The 20,392-nt window shown below is 35.2% G+C and overlaps 1 protein-coding gene across 2 annotated transcripts in view; it reads left to right on the forward strand.

Moving 5' to 3' along the window:
* The first annotated feature begins 2,805 nt into the window (after window positions 1-2,805).
* LOC110036331 (calumenin-B) overlaps window positions 2,806-20,392 on the forward strand; it is a 55,295-nt gene continuing 37,708 nt past the window's right edge. For both annotated transcript variants that reach the window (XM_020740748.1, XM_020740749.1), the window contains exons 1-5: window positions 2,806-3,438; window positions 3,993-4,095; window positions 4,212-4,277; window positions 13,729-13,890; window positions 13,961-14,057. In XM_020740748.1, the coding sequence (XP_020596407.1) occupies window positions 2,895-3,438; window positions 3,993-4,095; window positions 4,212-4,277; window positions 13,729-13,890; window positions 13,961-14,057 (972 nt within the window). In that variant the 5' untranslated portion in view covers window positions 2,806-2,894. The remainder of the gene's footprint in view (window positions 3,439-3,992; window positions 4,096-4,211; window positions 4,278-13,728; window positions 13,891-13,960; window positions 14,058-20,392) is intronic.

Raw genomic sequence — 20,392 nt, forward strand, 5'->3', positions numbered from 1 at the left:
GGGAGGATGAATATAATATGATTTTGTGGAGGGGATTTTGGCCTTATCTACTACATATGTTTTATGAATATAGAACAAAATTTGGTTAAAAATGATGCTTGGAGTGGGATGTTATACCTTCTGATACATTAAAATCTTTGCTGCTATTTTTATGGGTGCATTTACTGCACTGAGTTTTCATTTGGGTAAGAGAATGGAGGATTCAAAACGACCAAGATCATTATCTATTTTATGGATGCCTGTTTGTTAGCTAGGGTCTCATCTACTGTATAGACTGAAGTGATTTTAGAGGAAGGTGTCCTGCAGTGTTTAATTATAGAAATTTTATATTTTCTGGAGTATTTTTTGATTGTTGCAGGATAACATGCTCGGACTTTGATTCGAGGTTTTAAGGCGTTAATATTTCTTGGTTTCAATCGACGGCGGCTGGCAACCTCAAGAAAGTTTCTTTTGATACTATGGATTTTTTAAGGCAATTTGGATCTTTTGAATACCCACAACAACAACAAGTCTAAACAACAACTTGTCTTTTTATTTATATTTGGAGTTACATTTTTTTATTTTGGTTTACTTGTATGTGATGGGTTATAAATTTGGTATACGTTATTTTTATTATATATATATATATATATATATAGAGAGAGAGAGAGAGAGAGGGAGAGAGGGAGAGACACACACACACATTAGCATAAAAATATGAAACGCCATCGATAAGACTGGTGTGACAAAATGACACAACACTCAAGAAAATGCAATCATTATTAGAAATAAAAAAAATTGAATTACATTTATTATTTACAAAAAAAGGTGAGGGTAGCATCATGCTTCACCCTCAGATACAACCAAGAGAGGAAAAACTTAACAAAGTGGTTATTTGCGACTTCGTTTGGGACAAGCCCTTCTTGATGCATCATCTCATACATAAGTTCGCCACCCAGCTTGAAGATGTCATTTTGACTATTCCTTTTGCTGGGCGACAAAACCCTCTCTAACAACCAATAGCTCTTGACACAACCGAGCTATCTTCCAATGATCAGTCAACATCTCCACTAAAAAAATAGCAAGTTCCTTACAAACTGTAGTGACTTCTTTCTCTACTAGGTCAACTCACTCCAAGACCTCAACAACACCATCATCATTATCTCCTTGACGTTGTACTATGAGACAAAGAAAGCACTCCTCTATTTTGGCAATCTGACACACCAAAACGTTGGCATACACCTGACACCCCTCAGATGCCGCCTTCTCTGCTGCCGCGTCGAGAGGAACTTAACCGCCCACACTCCTGCCTCCGTCAGAGGAAGGATTCTCCCCTATCCTCTGGGCCACAGCATCCTGCTCCATGGTTCCTTGCTCCAAAACAACCTACTTCTCGATATTCACTCCCCTCTCCGCTGCTTTGTTCCACAAAGGCCATATCGCCCTCAGGGTTGGTGTCAGAGTTTGAGGAAGTGGAAGAGATCGTCAGAGCTCCTGCACACATGATTCAAACTACATACCTACAATTCTACACCATTCAAAAGTAGTGTAAAAAATGAAGTCCTCACCAGTATCCTCTAGTCTTCCCTCGGAGGAAAAGCCACCCTTTTGCGACTGAAGCTATGTCCCCACTTCAGCCGGTACCTTTCCGAGTCCCTAAGGAGTCATAGCCCCTACGCCAGTCTAAACGAACATTCCTCCACTTTGGGCAGGAGTGATCGCCTCTAACGGGTGTCCCGAAAGATGATTGTCGATATGCTAGCCAACTTCCTTCGTGGCTCTCCCCTATGAAGAGCCTACAAGAAAAGCAGAAGACCTAGTTTGATCTTTTTGTTCGCTCGCTCACAACCCCTGTTCAATCCTCTTCTTGCTCAACTCTTCCGCGGAAGCCTCACTTGCTGGTTTCCGCTTTATGTTGGGTTTACAAGTCTTCATCCACATATCACTCATAGCCTTGAGAATAACACTCTTGTCGGCTTATGATGGGATACATACACGAAAAAGAAGAGATATAAGACTAAAGAAACAAGAAGAAAAAGAAATGATGCAAACCTCCCTTACCCTAATACCTATTTATAATTGTCTGGGCACATAAATCCAGAGAAGTTCATTATTGTGCAATAATATCATTTAATTTTTTCATACATGTTAAAAAGATACTCGTATTCTCGTGTATTGTCCAACTTCTGATGAGCAAGAGAATCAGATAATTAAATATGTATATGAAAGATATGTCAGCATAAATCTCAAGAGAAACGAATGGTTCTAGAGCGAGGAATGATTCGATTGGATGCCTTATTGACGATTGAAGGATTGGATGCTAATAGAGAGGTGTTGAGGTTGGGCGATCAAAAGAATGCAACGAAGAATTTTCTATAGAATGACGATCAACTTCAAAGCTGATCGATGAGTTACTCAGTTTCAGACCGTGTACCAATGAAGGCATAGCGAGTGGTTGAGAGACTTTTCATTGAACTAATATATTTGCCAGCCTTATTATACTCTAATGTTATTGTAATTACTAAGAAGTCCCCCATCTAACCAAATGATGAGGGGACTGACTTATAAATTTATAATAACTATAACATATTCCTATAAATAAGCGTTCATATCATTAATAACTACTACTCTTTTATTGTTATCTACAGTGCCCTCTATCTCTCTAACCACTTCCTAGAAGAACAAACTGTGGATTGTGTGTGTTTTTCAGACTTTTTTGAATTTATAAATAATTAAATATAATTAATCTTATTTATAAAATGAGCTGCATTTAAAAATTTAGCATTTTACCGCTATCTAATTTTATAAATGGATCTGAACATAAATTTTGTAGTGTTGCTTCTCGGTCCAAGAGTTTTTCTTCCCTCACTTCGGATCTTGCTCGCAGAGAGGGAGAGGAGGGAGAGGAGGGAGAGATGGCGCGGCCCGCCACAGTGTTGATCTACTTAATCCTGGCTGTCCTTCTCCTCCTCCTCCTCCGTAGCCACCACTCCCCCGAGCATCGCAACCATCTCCACCACCGTCGCCTCAAGCTCCGCCCCAATTTCTCTTTCACATCGCCTCCCTCCGCCGGAGACCGCTATATCCCTTTTGACCCCCTTATTTCCGACATCGAACACCGGCGCGAGGATCGCGAGTGGGAGCGAAGCCACTTCAACATTCCCTCCGCTCCTGGCGAGGAGGCCCAACCCGAGTGGGAGGACTTCATTGATGCCGAGGACTACCTCAATGACGAGAATCGATTCAATGTCACCAACCGGATCGTCCTCCTATTTCCTCTCATTGACGTGGATCCTGCTGATCAGTTTGTGTCCCTTGAAGAGCTTACGGAGTGGAACCTAAAGCAGGCGGCTAAGGAGGTGATGCACCGGACCGGGAGGGAGATGGAGATGCACGACAAGAATCGGGACGGGTTCGTCTCGTTTGCGGAGTATGAGCCACCTAGTTGGTCTCGAAATGGTCTGTAAGATCGCTCTTGGGTTTGATCTCCATCACACTACTTGTAATTTTCAAAATCATAGCTATTAATATTTTTTAATTGTAATTGGGCTGCGACATAATGAATTGAATAGAAGATAGTTGCTTTGGTTGGCCTCGGTCTCGAAATTTCCCCTTTAAGATATAGGATGCATGCTTAGTATGTCGCTACTATTTTTACGTACTAGTTTTGGTTTTTAAGTGATCGATCATAATGAAACCTAAACTCTAATCGAACATTATGATTTTGGACTGCCCTGTATGTCAGCGTCAGAAAGTCTAGGAGCTCCGCATAAGATCAAATCACTGTTGTCATTGAAATCTAGTTCAAGTGTGTAAGGGATGCCCAATTAACACTGCCATTGCCCTGTTCCAAGACCCGAAAGGTGGAGGGCTATATTAGGCAGACATCTATCATAAAAAATGGTTGAAAAATCATGACATTAATACTTTAAATCATTTTGTAAAAAATACACAATGTAAGAAAGCTTGAAGTGGTTTGCATTATCTATGAATTTTGAACTTTATTTTTGTAGATAACATTTCCTTTGGATATGATATGGGTTGGTGGAAGGAAGACCACTTCAATGCTTCAGACATGGATGGGGATAGCCTTCTGAATAAAATTGAGTTTAATGAGTAAGCTTTTTTGTTGTTTAAATGTCTAGGTTTTTTTTGTATTTTTTTCTTTCAAATTGCATAGTATTTAAAATTTCCACTTACATTTTTAATTATATATCTTTATATTTCTGCAGCTTCTTACATCCAGCTGACAGCGTCAACCCTAAGCTGATTAAATGGCTGTGTAAAGAAGAAATAAGGTTCAGTCTCTCATCAAATTTTTATTTTTCAAATTTCAATAACATATTGTTGAAAATTTTGTAAGTTTTATCTAAAAGCTCCTATCAGGAGCAAATATGATGAACACAAATATTATATACAAAGTGACTAAGTAGCGCAAGAAGATGCGTAGTTTTACCAAAATAAGGCTATGCACACAAGAGAGGAGATATATTCTAATCCAATATTGAATAGCCATACATGTGTATTCATAAAATGGGTGCACTAAAATATTCTTCTCTAAACTTAGATTTTTTTTTATCCCACTCAAAATATAAGCTCGAAATCTCACAAGTTAAATGTAAGAGAAGAATGGACAAGAGAGAGAATTGATGGAGAAGGTTAAATGAATATCATAGTTCTTTTCACTTAAATTCTACTTAAAAACATTTTTGAATTTATATGGAATCATCACTATATTCTGGCTCCAACTTGCTTCTATCATAACATAATGGTATTCCACGGGCACACAATTTGTTTTCTTCCTTCTATTTATTTCTCTATGCCGCATGTCCTTTCTATGTTCTTTTCATTCATAGGCTTGTATGTTCTAGCTGCAATCCTTTGATTTTTATCAAAGTAACTCACTTGAAATTAACTCTTACACCCATCGATACCATAGTTAATCCAAAAACCACAACAAAATAATACTTTACTGCTCAAATTAAAAGGAGTTACAAGCAAAACACTTGAAAACAAGAAAAATAACGACAAAACACACAACTAGGTCATAGATTGAGGTGGTGGTGCTGTGGTTGGAGGGGTTAAACTTGATGAAGAAGGAAGGTTGGTGGCTAGGTATGGTAAGGAGGAATGACGGGGATGGTTTGAGATGGAAGCTGGGTTGGTGAGGGCTGTCAGGTGGCTAGAAATAGGGAAGGAGAGGTGTTGGGTGGTCGGTGGCTGAAGGCAGGGTGGAAGGAGGTGGTAGGGTAGCCGACGACTGCAGGCAGGGAGATAGCAGGGTGGCCTGTGGTTGCTAGCAAGAAGGGAGGGAGCCGACGGGCTGTGGTTGAAAGCAGGAGGGTCCGCTGACTGAAGGACAACGAGCAGAAGAGGGATTGCGTAGGGGGAATTAGGTGGAGGTCGTCACCATTACGGAGCTTGATATAGCCGGAGAACCACCTGTTCCTGAATACAACCCTAGCAAGTGAAAATACCTGGAGGCAGAAATCTGAAATAAAAAAAGATTAAATCCCAACTCAACAAGCAACATATTTATTATAAGGTAATTAGGAGGAAGGGGAAAGGGGTAGCAGTTCCAGCCCAATAGATAGCCTGCTAGTCCATCCTCCCTGCTAGACTGACACCTCACTTATTGAACTGATCAACCCTGCATCAGCCTCCTGAGGTTGGAGGAGCTTCGACTTCATTCGTCAAAGCTTCTGGGTCATTGTAGTACTATGTCAGATCCATGATACATCAAAATAATGTACTATTTTATGTATACATTTTATGTTTGTTTTGGTGTTATTGCACTTTAAAGAAGTGTATTTTTATGTTTTTGTTGCAGATAAATTAATTTTAAGCATTCGAAGTAAAAAGTAGCAAAAAGAAGAAAATTTGGAGTCAAAATAGAGATTTTCGTGATCCTGACGCCAGAGGGGCTATTTTCTCGAGAGCTAGCGCCAGAGGCGCCAGAAACCAGAGAACAACACATACTTCATTAAGTGGCACCAGAGGCGTTAAAAGCACTAGAATCCAAAGAACAACGCATACTTCATTAGGCTGGCGCCTGATGCGCCAGATTGGCGCCAGAAGCGCCAGATTGGCGCCAGAAGCGCCAGAGACGAATTAAGATGAGTAAGTCGGTTCGTGACTATTTTTCAGCAGTTTTTGAAGGCTCCAAATATTTCAAACGTCCCATGGAGTGGTTCAATGCATCTATACACTTTGAAAGACTCTTTAATGAAGAGATATGTCTCTTGGGTGAAGGGACTTATCTCTTGGTGCAAAAATGTGTGACTTTTGGGGGAAAAATTGGAGGGAATTTTGATTTTCTTTTGGGCCCTAATTAAAAAGGAGAGAAATCTAGAGAAGGGGGGGCATGAGATAGAGAGAAGTTTTGGCGTTAAAGAGAAGAGAATATTTTCTTCTAGGGTTGTAAGAGAAGAGGAAAGGTAAGAGATTTCTTCTTCATTACACTTCTAAGAGAGAATTAAGTGTGATTGTAAAGAGAGAAAGTACTTGAAGAGAATTTCTAGAGATTTGCTGGAGAAAGAGTGTTGCTTGGGAAAGAGTGTGAGATAAGTCGTGTTCTTTTCTTTCGTTATTTTCTAAACATGTTTTTATATATGAAATCCATGTTTTATCGTATCATTCTCATGAATTCTGAGTAGTCTTTTTTATCTCTCTCTACAATGAGATATGCTTTTGTGAAAGATTAGTGTTGTTTTGTATGGTTTTAAATGTCAATAAATTGTGATGATTCGAACTCTGATCTTAATTTAATTTTTGATCTGACCAATTGAAATATTAAAATTTGTTGAGAAACATACGATTCGAAAATGTTATACTTTCTTCAATAAGGTAAGAGTCACATTTAATTTCGTGAGTGAAAATGTAATCCACGGGGTTACATGCAAATAAATATGAAAATATACTTTGATGAACGCAGAGTTGGAGATTTTAATGTGAGATATTAAAATCCCTAATTTGGTCTAGTTGTTTGGAAACTAAAGCGGGATTGCTAACCCTTAGGCGAGGGAGAAGTGAGAGCTCTGGAGTGACAACTATTATCCTCTCAACCTAGCCACGAATTTAGGGACCAAACTCTGGATTAGTCAACGTTCTTTTTACAATTTTAGAGGGTAAAAATTATGATTGCTCTTATTTGACACAAGACAATTTTATATGTATTTCAAATGATTTAAATTTCTTCACATTTTATAAACTCATTGTAAATGGGAAGGATGCTTTCTTAAATTTGAACTCTTCGTTTCAAAACTTTGTTTAGTCTTTATAAGTTTACTTTTGAAGTTTAGTAATTAGTTTAGTTAACTTAGTTATTTTAACTGCATTTCATTTAACACACATTAAATTTACTTTAGATTTGTTTTGTTTACTTAAGTTTTATAATTTGAATATTGTGTTTGACGTTATAACTATAAGAATTTTCAACTTCCTGTGGGATCGATATTTAGAATTCTATTAAAGTCCTTTATTATTTGAGCGATACGTATATTTGCGTTATTATTATGGGTTTGACAGTTTAGAAATTTTATAAGATAAAATTATTTATACTAAATTTATTTTTATTAAGATTGAACTGCATATTTATTAATAGTGCTAGCCGACCACCGCATGAGTCCATGACATTGAACGTAACGGAACATTGTAGTCTCCTGACAAGTTGATCTTACACGCATTGTCATTCAACTTTCGAAGTATTCTAAATGTTCGTCTACTCTCAGTTTGAGTTTTCCAAGTGGTCCTATCTGGAATCTCTTTTTTTTTAGTCGGAACCACACTAGATCTCTTTCTTGAAAGGTCACATTTTTCATTGTCTTGTTCGCCTATACATGACACTTGTGATTTTTCTTAGTGATCTTTTTTCCAACTTTCTCGTGAAGATTTTGAACATCGTGTATCTGTCATGCAACATCCTTACAAATCGCTGATGTCGACAGGAGTGGTACCAATTCAAGTGGAGTGAGCTGGTTGCACTAGTTCACAATCACAAACAGAGTGTGATTGTGAACAAAATATCATTTCAATTTCGTTATAAATGATAATTTAGAATATCACACATTGATCGATCAAACAGAGATTCAACAACTAAAACAGAGATCGATTCTTTGAGATCCATCCTTTCTTCAAATGGAACGAACAGAGATAGTATGACTCACAGATCTGTTGTAAGCAAACTTGAACCGAGCTAAAATTAGATCCCATTGCTTAATATTCTTTCCAATAAAACATCTCAGCAGACTTTCAAGGCTCCTATTCACTACCTCTGTATGATCTTCTGTCTCTAGATGAGCTCAGAACTGAATTGAAGTTCAGTGTCTAATTTTTCCAATATGGTCCTTCAGAAGTCAGTCAAAAACTTGACATCCCTGTATGAAGCGATGACCCTTGGTATCTTGTGTAGCCTCACAATTTCTCTAAAGTACAAATCAACGACATGTGATGCATAATGCTCCATCTTTCAGAATTGATCCATCATGATTATGAATGAAATCTTGTTTTGTTGTGTTCTCGAAAGACCCACCATAAAATCTATGCTAACATCCACCCACGGTGCCTTTGGTACTGGTAATGGGTCTATAACTCTGCATTTGGTCCCCTAGTTTTTGTCATATAACAAATCCAACATTGCCTGACGTGCCGCTTCACATCTCTCGCTAGTTGGGGCCAAATGAAGTATTCTCTCATCAGTGCGAGAGTCTTGTCCCTGTCATAATGCCCTGCATGTCCTTCACTATGGCTTTCCTCAATAATGAACTCCCTCAGCGAACATTTAGGAGTGCACAATTGATTATGGTGGAAAATATAACCATAAGCTTTGTAGTACTACACAGCAGGCTTCTCTTGACATTGCTTGCAAATTTTCCCCAAATCCTTGTCTGTCTCGTGCAGCTCATTCACTAACTCAAAGTCCACAACTTGAGCCTGCATTGCAGTGATAAACAAGTGACGATGGCTACGTGCATCTGCTACTTGATTTTGACTCCTCGGCTTGTGTTTAAGAACGAACTAGATCGATGTTAGAAACTCCACCCAACTTGCGTGTTGGCCCTTCAGTTTACTCTGATTGCTTAAGAAATTCAAGGCTTTGTGGTCTGTGAAATTTGGTAGAGGTCATCACTACATCGGAGAAAGATACATCTGGAGTATAATCTATCCTCAAATACAACCCTAGCAGGGGAAAACACCTGGAGGCAAAAATTTAAAATCAGAAAAACAAGACTAAATCCTAACTCAACCAGCAACATATTTATAATAAGGTATTTAGTAGGGAGGCTTATATTTGTAATAAGGTATTTAGGAGGGAGGTTGAACCGACACCTCACTTGCTAGTCGGTTCATCCTAAGTCTCGCATCACCCATGGAACTCTGTAATTTATGGGATTCATAAGAAAGTGTTTTTAAATCAAAATCAAGTCTTAGATTTAATTTAGAGTTATGAGAATTAAAAATAAAAAGGCTTTTAAGCATCATTTTATCCAAAAGCAAAGCGAGGATTGACCTTTACCCTAAAACTACTTATTTGAATTTTATGCTTATCATAATAAATATATTGAATCAAAATGTTAGCATGTATGACTATTATCTTAAATTAACTATCATTATTTCTAATATGATTCGTGCTTTAAACCCCAATCATTGGGTGCTTTTAGTCATGGTTTGAATTTGAGTAATGTGAGGTGGGCCTCAGCCTTTTTCAAGATTTTTTTTCCCGTAAGGTGTATGCCACACAATTTATGAGGCGTGCCTTTCCTCAAAATTTAAGTGACTGCTCCTTTTATTTAGGGTTTAAATTTTTTTTAAAGGCAAATATAATTAAGATATAATAGAAAAACTCCTTTTATTGTGAGAAAATTGTATTGTAAATGCCCCATAATAGTAGAAATTGAAAAAATATGTCAGATACCTAGTTTTGGGGAAAGTTATCAAAAGTTCTTTCTGGATCAAAATTTGGCCAAAATGTGATAATCTCGAACTGCTTTCGAAGTAAAAATATATAGAATATATTTGACTGCTGTTTGATCATTGATCGGCCATGATTTGGATGGATTGGTCTTGGTTTGAAGATTGATTGTTTGAAAATGTTTTGATCATAGTATGAAGATGGTACTATCGTTTTAAAGTTGTGGATTGAAGATAATTTTGAAGAAGGTTTAATCAAGAAAGAAAGGTTTCTCGATCATAATTTTCAAACCAACCATTGTTTATTTAGTATTTGATCATCGTTCAATGGTTATTCAATTGTAGTTCAATTATTAGTTATATCTCATGCTCATATAGAGGGGATTGTTATTCTATTATACATTAGAGTGCATTTGACATGTTTTCTAAATTGATTATAATATGTATAAGATAATGACCAAAAAATATAGAGCATCTTGAAGTACTAATCATTAACATAATTATTATTTAAATTTTAATTGATATTTTTTATTGGTTGTGAGAAGTGAAAGTTCGTTGATATTGAAGCTTAGGAAGATTAAAAGAATATTGGCACAACTGAGGTTGAGGTAGGAGAGAAATATATTCATTATGACGATAATTCTAACTAGAATCCAGTGAGTTGTGAAATTGCTGAGAACATTTGAAGTTACAAATTCAAATCTTACCTACTTTGTATTTTCTTTTTTTTATTTGGGAGTGAGAGATTTATTTTGTTGAACTTATCTTAATACCTTACTTGATGTTTGCATAACATTTTTTACTTGGATGATTTGATGCTACAATTTTAGTACTTCTTACTCATATTTTGATGTTAGTATAATATTTCTTACTTTGTCTAATTTTATGATTACGTGTCTTACACCTCGAAAGGCCTTTAGAGGTTCAAAGTACCTTAAGGCTTACAACTTGCATCACAGGGAAAAAATGTCTCAATATATTATTGTGCAGTTTTAAACATTTGTTTTAGCTATTGTATATTTTATTGAGTTTGTTGTTTTTTGGTTTGGAAAAATGCTCCAAAAATGGAATTCATTATGATGTTATTTATTCTGAATGTTGAATGCAAAACCTTTTCCACTTATCTGAATAAATTATCTTTTCCACTAATATGTAGTCCTTTTGTTCCATCTTGTAAGGAAAAGGTAGTGGAATCTTGCCTCTTTGATTATATTCTTTCACTATTCTCTTTACCATAATCCATTCTTATTCTTATTTATTCAGTTTTCTTGTATCATTTCATTATTTTTATTTTTTCATCAAGAAATCATTTGGATTAGCAAGGGCCTATAATACACATATCCTGTATTAAATTTAGGGCATCAATTTTTTTTTTTTTTGATGAATAATTCTATGGTAGAAGCCCTTAACATCAGGACATCTGTGAAGGATTATGTTAGATTTTGCGGTGGTTGATCAACTCCTCTGTTTGTTTTCTTGTTTTATCTACTTGTGGCTTTTTTCCAAATTTTCATCTTGTCATGGGAGGCCTGACAAAGCAACGTTTTTCTGTTCCTTGGTAAATTACTCTTGCCCCACTACTTATTGGTTCCTAGGGGAATGAACTTCGAACTAGTTTCCCAACAATCCACTAGCAATTCCACCAACTCCTCAAATTTCTCTAAAACTTAGCCATCCCCATCTTGCATTCTATTTAATTTGTATTTAATGCAACCAATTCCGACAAACCCAAATCACCGAATCTTCAAATTTAATTGCGAAGCTTACTGCTGCACCCTCTCTTTTTCAATCATAGCTAGGAATTTTTTTTGAAAGGGGCAAAAAAATAACACCAATACCAAATATTATATCTTAAAATTTTAAGGGAGCATTATCTTGATATTTACTGTAAATAAATTAATTTTTATGATTTTGTCTTGGCACGCACTCAAAATTTAAAGCTGGATACATTTATTTTCCCAAGCCTAGCTGAATCTCTCTCCTTTTTTGCGAATTCTTGCACTAAGGCTCCGTTCCTCTCTGCTATCCGAGGCACGCTTTCTCTCAACTCACATATAACAAAGGCTCCATTTAAAAAGAAAAAAGAAAAAAAAATATAAATGGGGTTCAATTGTTTTATTTTCCTCTAAACCATATGATCTCTTCCAACTGCATGATAGTCTTCTTTCTCCTTGCTAGCCTCATACTTTTTTTTTCATTCCTCAAGATTTATGTTTTTAAATTATGTGATAACTATTCAATTTAGAGCTTCATTTGTATGTTGTCATTAAGGTATTTGAAATGTTTTTTGTTTGGATTAACTTGACATGATTGAATATGCTTTATCAATTATAGAACCATGCTTGAAGAACTTCTGCTCCAAAGTGGGCAGCAATTAATATAAATTTATGGTTTTCATGGGAATGGTTAGGATGGTTTAGTTAGGACGCGATCAAGAAAGATGAGAACCTTGGTTGTGAGTAATATCATTTTGTGGTGTTTGTGGGCCAAGTATTTTCACTTTGAAGTAAATTACACTGTTTCATAGCCACCATCTAGAGGCTGAGTATAAAATATTAATTTTAATAGGTGTGATATTTTTAAAATGGTCATTAATATTATTGCAAGATCAAGTGATATCTAATTGCGATATATTTAAATATTTTGGATTTCTTATAGAGGAAATTAGGCATATTGATGGGGATATGACTTCCAAAGTCAAGGCTAACTGCCTAAAAGGGATGAACTGCTTTAGGTGTACGATGTAGTAAGAGAAAATTATAAAAGTTTAAAGGCAATTTGATAAAACTATAATTAGGACTATTATGTTATATTCTTCAAGTGTTGAACAATGTAGATGTCGTTGATAGCTAACCTTGTTATGACATAAATGAGAGTATTAAGATCAATGTTTAGTAAATAAGGATATATTGAGAGATGATTATTTATAAAAATGATGGGATTAACTTCTATTGAATGTAAGTTACTGGAAAAACATACTTAGATGGTTCAATCACATGCAAACGAGGACAGAAGATTGTAGGATAAAATTTATGTTTAAAATTTAAAAAGTAAATAAGGGATTTTACTTATAAGATGAAATGGCTAACAGTTGTGTTGCTCAAAACAGAGTTAGCAAAGCAACACTCGTTATGAATGAAGATTATGAGTTTATTTAGCTAGTCCCAAATAACCATGACATGGACAATCAAGACGATGATGTTCTTACAGGTTTTGATACTTATTAAAATTATAATGTTTTTGAACTTGACGAAGTCATAATGCTTTATAAAATTTTGCCTTTTTTTTACATATTTTGTTTAAGACTGGAGATGGGGCATATTGAAAACAGGAAGTAAAATTTTCCTGTGTAATTTGGCAAAGTTAGATGAATGAAGCATGTGTTGCTAATCTCTTAATGCATTGCTGATATCTTGACTGTTTTCATTTAGGTTTATGACAATTCAACTGAAAAGAAATTTAATATTCTGCATCTGTTGCATTGCGCTCAACCCAGAGTAGTCTAGCATTTCCTATATTCTATTTGGTGTCTCATTATTTTGAAGCACTTCTGGGGGAACATGCTTGTACAAATCTGGCACGTAGGGAAAAACATGACACGTGCATTGAAGCCCCTGGAGATTTTGACATCTGCACTGTTGTTAGATAAATGGCGGTGATAATCCCAATGATGCAGGGAGCAAATCTCATTGTAGATCCAAATGCTATGATCCTCAGCTTTTTATGTAGCTCTGTTTCATAAGCACTTTCTCTCATAATCCATGACCCAACAGTTTTTGATAATTCATTTTATTCTGTATAACAGGTTTCTTATTTTCATTTTATTATTCAACATGTTAGGGAAAGGGACAAAGACAGAGATGGGAAACTTAGTTTCCAAGAATATTTTAATGGACTATTTGACTCTTTGCGTAATATTGAAGAAGTTTACAATCACTCAGATACATCAGATGGAGCACAATCTAATAAATTATTCAAAGAACTTGACAAGGATAACGATGGGTATGCTTGCGGCTATTTTTGACAATGAAAAACAGAAAATTTATGGTCTTATTGTTATTTTCCTCTATAGGTTTCTTACTGAAGATGAACTTATACCTGTCATTGGTAATCTTCATCCCTCAGAACGGTACTATGCTAAACAACAAGCTGATTATGTGCTAACTCAGGTATTGTTTCATTACCCAAATTCAACGTTTTTTTTTTTTATTTCTCATTCAAGTTGCTTAGATAATATTATTGTTGAGGCCAACAACCACGGACATTGGGGTTCTCATAATATTGGGTGGGGATCTGAGATCATTGGGGATGGACAGTTTGACGTCCTAGATGGTGACATTCCCACAAACAACCGTAAAAATACCAAAAAAAAAAAAAAAAAAAGAAATGAAGTAAAAATACATAAAATATAAATAATCTCAAACAACCTTTTTAAGTAACAAATTGGTTATGTAAATTCTGCCGGCATACCTTTTTTTGTTATGTTTTCATTCTTGGGAAGGTACGGCATTATTGCTTTTATTTGTTGTATATATAAAGCTATACATGAATATTGGTTGGTTTAGTCAAAGTCCTATGAAGATGTTTTGATATAATGAAAGTACCATATAAACTGTTGTGCATTAGCTAATTTTTGAATAATTTACTATTGTTTTCTAATACATTTGATTTATGAGAGTGCTTTGATACTGTTAATTTAGAGCCAAATTCATTGTTTTAAATTGGATCTAATTTTTTTGAACCACTATTTAATTTTTGTTTCGCAATTGTAGTATTGCCTTAGAACCAAGGACTGCTAGCTTCGATAGCATGCTCCTAGGTTCCCATAATAAATGTCACATGTTTATGCTCTAGCTTTGGCAGTATGATCTGTTAACCTTCTTGTATGGTGGGTAATATGTTTTATAGCTCATTATAGAATTCATGGCCCGTATATGGGCTTTACACCGGACTTAGGATTATTAAAATATAAAGATAGATTTTTATCCATTAAAAAATCAGCCCAAAACCATCTTTGTATGTTAACACTCAAATGGAAAGTTTAAGGGTTAATGTTAAGTCAACTTGAAGAGGTTGATAGTTATTATTAAGCCTGTCTCTAATCATAAAGCTTATGCCAAAAACAATAAAATGTAGGTAAAGGTTTACTAGGGCATAGCTTGTATGTTACACAACCCATCTCAACTTCATTGTGGTGAAATATGCGAAGTTTGACTAGGATCTACAAGCAGCGCACAATGTTTCTATCCATTTGGTGTGAAAAGTAGGTAAAGGTTGGCTAAGACATCACCTACAAGACCACAACATACGCCAATTGTGTTGAAAAGCTGGGTAGATTTGATTAAGTTTAAAACTAAAATTAGATTCACTATTATATGGAATCTGTCAACCTTAAACGTGAATATTAGAGACTTGGTGGGCGCAATAGTTAGCAGAACAAGTATTCATTGTTTGCAAGAATATAAATGGAGAAAGGAATATTCAATGATTTCGGGAACATTATAAGTCTATGTCGAAAAGGTTAATAAGAGGTATGGGGTTGGGATAATGGTGTAGAGAGAGTTAAAAGTTAATTATTGAGGTGATGAGGGTTAATTATAGGATGGATGCTAAAAGGTTAATTAGTAGTGAGGACATTATTCTTGTGGTTAATGCTTCATGTTGGATTATAAGGTAATTGAAAGAGTGAAATGGGTAAAATAGGAATGTTGGTACTAAGGAGAGAGAGATATAAAATAGATTTATGCAAAGGATAAGCAATTTATAAGCTTTAATCAAGTTGTGTGCATTGCAATGAAGACATTGTCACTTTAGTTAAAGATGAAAACTTCATACAAAAAATTTATTAAATTAGAATTAAAGATGAAAATCATTCGATGAGCGGATGAAATAATTATGATGTAGAGATTGCAACAAAACAAAAATTACAACAAAACAACAACAAGCCTTTATCCCACTAAGTGTGGTCGGCTACATGATCCCTTTTTCTCCACTATGTCTTATTGAGTGTCATATTTTCATATTTTCATTTAATTATAATAAATTAAGATCATTTTTTATTCAACATACCCAAATCTTTTTATGTCCACCTCAACTTTTCTTAAAACAAGTTGAATCTAAAAGTTCTACTGTCCTAACTGGATCATCAGATGGTCAACGTTTAATGTTACCAAATCATTTAAGACGACTTTTTATTCTTGTCTGCTACAGGAGCTACGCCAACCCCTTCATGGATATATTTCTTTCGTAGTTTATCCATAAGTGTAAAGCCACTAATCTACCTAAGCATTCTCATCTCAGTAACACTTAGTTTTATTCTTTTCTTTTATAGGCTAACATTCTGTTCCATAAAGCATTGCTATACTAAAGATTGATAAAAAAAAATGCAGTGGGTTTCGTTCTAAGGATAATAAATAAGTAAAATTTTTGTTCTAGATGACTTGGGAGTTGAGATGTAGATATATATGTAGAGTGTTTTTTTGTTTGTTGAATAAAAATCCATTGAAATATTGAAGATTAGGAAGATGTAGAATGATTTGTGAATAAACAATTTCTTATGTCAAATTTTAATAATAAAGGAGATTTTTGAGATTATGTTATTTTAGTAGAGCCAAAGTTATGAGTCACACAATGAAATTATGTTAAAAACTTATGTTTGTCTCAATCAATTTTTTCATGCCAAGAAAATCCACTATTTAAGCAATTTGCTCAAGATAATTAATGAAAACGGTAAATCGTTGAGAGAGGATTCCTTTTGATTTTTATTAATTTTGTGAAGGCTTATTGTTTCCTATCACAAGAATTCACTTGGTATGACTCATGGAAGAATTAGATGTGTTTAAGATCCCATTGAGATGCGATTGGATAGGATGGTCCTAGCCATACTTTTATAATGATAACCAATCGCAGGTTCCATTTTCCTTGGTTGAATAGGGTTTGATCTAATCATGCTTTCATAATGATTTTACTTAAAAATTTTATCACGCATTTGGTTGAAGAGGTTTCGACTCAACATAGACTTCATTAAAAAAATACTTAATGGAGAAGATTCTCACTGAGGCTCCACTTGGTGAAATAAGCTTTATGCTGATGTTGTTCTTGTTAGTAGACTCGTACTAATTGAAGATCATAATCTCATTCTTTCTTGCTCTATATTCTAGAAATATTCTCATTTGGAGAATGTTGGAAGATTGTTCACTTTTACTATGGCATGTTGATTGCATAAAACATTAAAGTGAAGTAACAAATTGTTGAAAGATCTCGAAAATAATTAGGATTATATTCCATATTTGTTATACTATATATTTAGAGGGTTATGAATTGTATGAATGACTTAGAAATCACTATTTATTTTCTCCTTAATTAGGGAGATTAGCTGTCTCTTATATTTGTTATTATTCATTTCCTTGTCTACTGTCTTGTCTTTCCTTGTCTACTGTATCCTGTTTTTATTGTTTTCTTTACCAGTAAATCCTGTAATGGGTATTTATACCCCTCTTTACATCACTAAGAAAAAAGCCATCTTATATTTCTTCATGGTATCAGTGTCTGATCTGCAGGGATGTCTTCCTCTGAGCAAGATCGCTAAACCCTAGAGCTTGCGGCGGCTACAATAGCGTCTGATCCGCAGCGGCGCCTTCCTCTGAGCATGATCGCTAAACCCTAGAGCTTGTGGCGGCGATTGATATAACTAGTAGTCGGGATCGTGATCGGCGTAGAGACCTGGAACTCCGCCTTTCCTTTCTTTTGCTTCGTCGTCACGAAGCAACTGCGACTAGAGCTCGCTGGGAAGGCAACAAGAGGATCACATCTCGCTGACAAAGATTGCGCGCGTGGTTGATGAAGCTATTCCGCATCTCGAAGTCCTTTCGACGGCGAAGACGGTAATCTTTTGCTTCGGCGGGCGAATCTCGGGATCCTGTTGCACGCTCCATTCTTCATCTCTAAAATGTCTGAAGTAACGTCTAAGACAAGCCAACCTCTTCAGCTATCTCATTCTGAACCTCAGAGAAAAACATCGAAAACCATCCCGTTCAGACTGCAATCCGACTAAATAGTGATAATTTTCTTCGATGATCATAATCTGTTCCCTTGTATCTCCGAGGAAGAGGGAAGATTGGTTATATCACAGGTGATACTAAGCTGTCTGGCGTGAATGACATAATTTATGCCATTTGGGATGCGGAAAACTCAATGGTAATGAAATGGTTGGTCAATTCCTTGACTGAAGAGATAAGTGTAAATTATCTGTGTTACTCTACAACCAAGGAATTATGGGACAATGTTTCAGAAATGTACTCTGATCTTGGAAATCAATCCAAAGTTTACGAGTTTACTTTACGATTTGGGGAAATTTGCCAAGGTGAGAATTCTGTGACAAAATATTTCAATTCTCTTAAGAGGATTTGATAGGAATTGAACTTATTCAACGATCATGAGTGAAAATCAAACGATGACTGCAATCAGTACAAGAAGATAGTGGATACTGGTTGATTCTTCGAATTTCTTGCAGGTTTAAATGTTGAATATGATGAGATCTGTGGCCGAATAATTGGAAGAAATCTCTGCCTCCAATTGGTGAAGTTTTTGCAGAGGTAAGGAGAAAAGAGAGTCGGAGACATGATGTTGGGGAAGAAGACTGTAGGTTCAACCGTGACCATGGAAGGATCAGCGCTGGCTATTCTTGAAGCTCAAGTAAGCAGAAAAACTTCTCACAAACAATGTGTAGAAGACAAAAATAACCTGTAATGTGATTACTGTGAAAAGCCACGCCATACTTCCGAAAAATGCTGGAAGTTGTATGGTAAACCATCTAATGGTAAGGAAAAAATCTGGTGAACATAGCAGACCTACAACAAATGAGGTTGAGTCATCCCAAATTAGTAAAGAACAATTAAGTCATCTTCTTAAACTGTTGAAATCTTTCTCATCATCCAATGCTCCTATCGGTTCTATAGCACAAACAAGTAGTAATCCTTTGGCTTTATATGTTCTAGAAAGTATCACTCCTTGATCATTGATTCAGGAGCATCTGATCATATGGCATGTTCTCAATTATTTGATTCATATTATTCATGTTCTGATTCCCAAAAAATAAGAATAGCTGATCCTAGTTTTTCATCTATTGTAGGAAAAATAAATATTAAAATTTCAGAAAAAATCTTTTTGACATGTTCCAAAAATTACATGTAATCTTCTTTTCGTTAGTAAATTGTCTAAAGATTCTGATTATTTTATTCTTTTTCTCCTTCCAATTGTGTTTTTTAGGGCCAAAACTCAGGGAAGATGATTGGAATTGCTAGAGAAATAAATTGGCTGTAGTACTATGATGGAACTGATTGTGCGAATAAAACAGCTCATAGATTAGGTAGTACAAGTTTAAGCTTTGACTATGATCAAGTTACGTTATGACATAAAAGATTAGTACATCATAGCTTTCCTTATCTCAAATCTTTATTTCCTAAACTATTTAAAAGTATTGATTGTTCAAAACTTCATTGTGAAGCGTGTAATTTATCTAAAAGTCATGTTTCATTTCCAATAAAATCATATTCTGCTTCAAAACCATTTTATTTGTTGCATAGTGATGTCTGGGACCCATCCAAAGTTAAATGCATTGTCTGGAAAAAAAAATGGTTTGTAACATTTATTGATGATCACACAAGTTTATTTATTGGAAAAGAAATCTGAAGTTGACCAACGATTTAAAGATTTTTTTCACATGATTGAAAATCAATTTCAAACAAAAATTGACATTCTAAGAATGGATAATGAGATTGAATATTTCAAAAAATATTTGAGAACATTTATTTTGGAAAAAGGTATTCTGCATCAATCCACTTGTCGTGACACACCATAACAAAATGGTATTGCTGAAATAAAAAATAGACATTTACTTGAAGTTACTTAGACACTTATGTTTTCCATGAATATTCCTAAATATCTTTGGGGTAAGTCACTCATTACCTCATGTTATTTAATAAACAGAATGCCATCTCGAGTTCTGAAATTTAAAACACCTTTACAAGTCTTGAAAAAACCTTTACAACCTTTACAAGTCTTGAAAAATTATTTTTCCACATCTATGATAACCGCTGATCTCCCTTTAAAGGTTTTTGAATGTGTTTGCTATGTGCATTTCTCGAACGTGTTTCACTCAAAACTTGATCTTAAAGCTGAAAAATGTGTTTTTATTGGGTATGCTTCCAATAAACGTGGGTAAAAGTGCTTTAATCCTGTGACAAATAAATTTTTTTAGAGCATGGATGTCAAGTTTGTCGATGATCACTTTTTTTTTTCAAAATAATTTTCTTTAGGGGGAGAACTTAGTTGAAGAAAATAATTTTTGGGAAATTTTACCCATTGTTTTAACTAATTCTGATATAGAAACTAGGATCATCACTACTATTCCTATTTTGCCAGATGATACCTTATCAAAGACAGCGGGAAAAGTACTTCCAACGGATCATAATCCTCAACATGAGCTGCACAGCATGAGTTGCAG

The sequence above is a fragment of the Phalaenopsis equestris genome, unplaced genomic scaffold, assembly GCF_001263595.1.
Source record: "Phalaenopsis equestris unplaced genomic scaffold, ASM126359v1 Scaffold205226, whole genome shotgun sequence".
Taxonomy (NCBI): domain Eukaryota; kingdom Viridiplantae; phylum Streptophyta; class Magnoliopsida; order Asparagales; family Orchidaceae; genus Phalaenopsis; species Phalaenopsis equestris.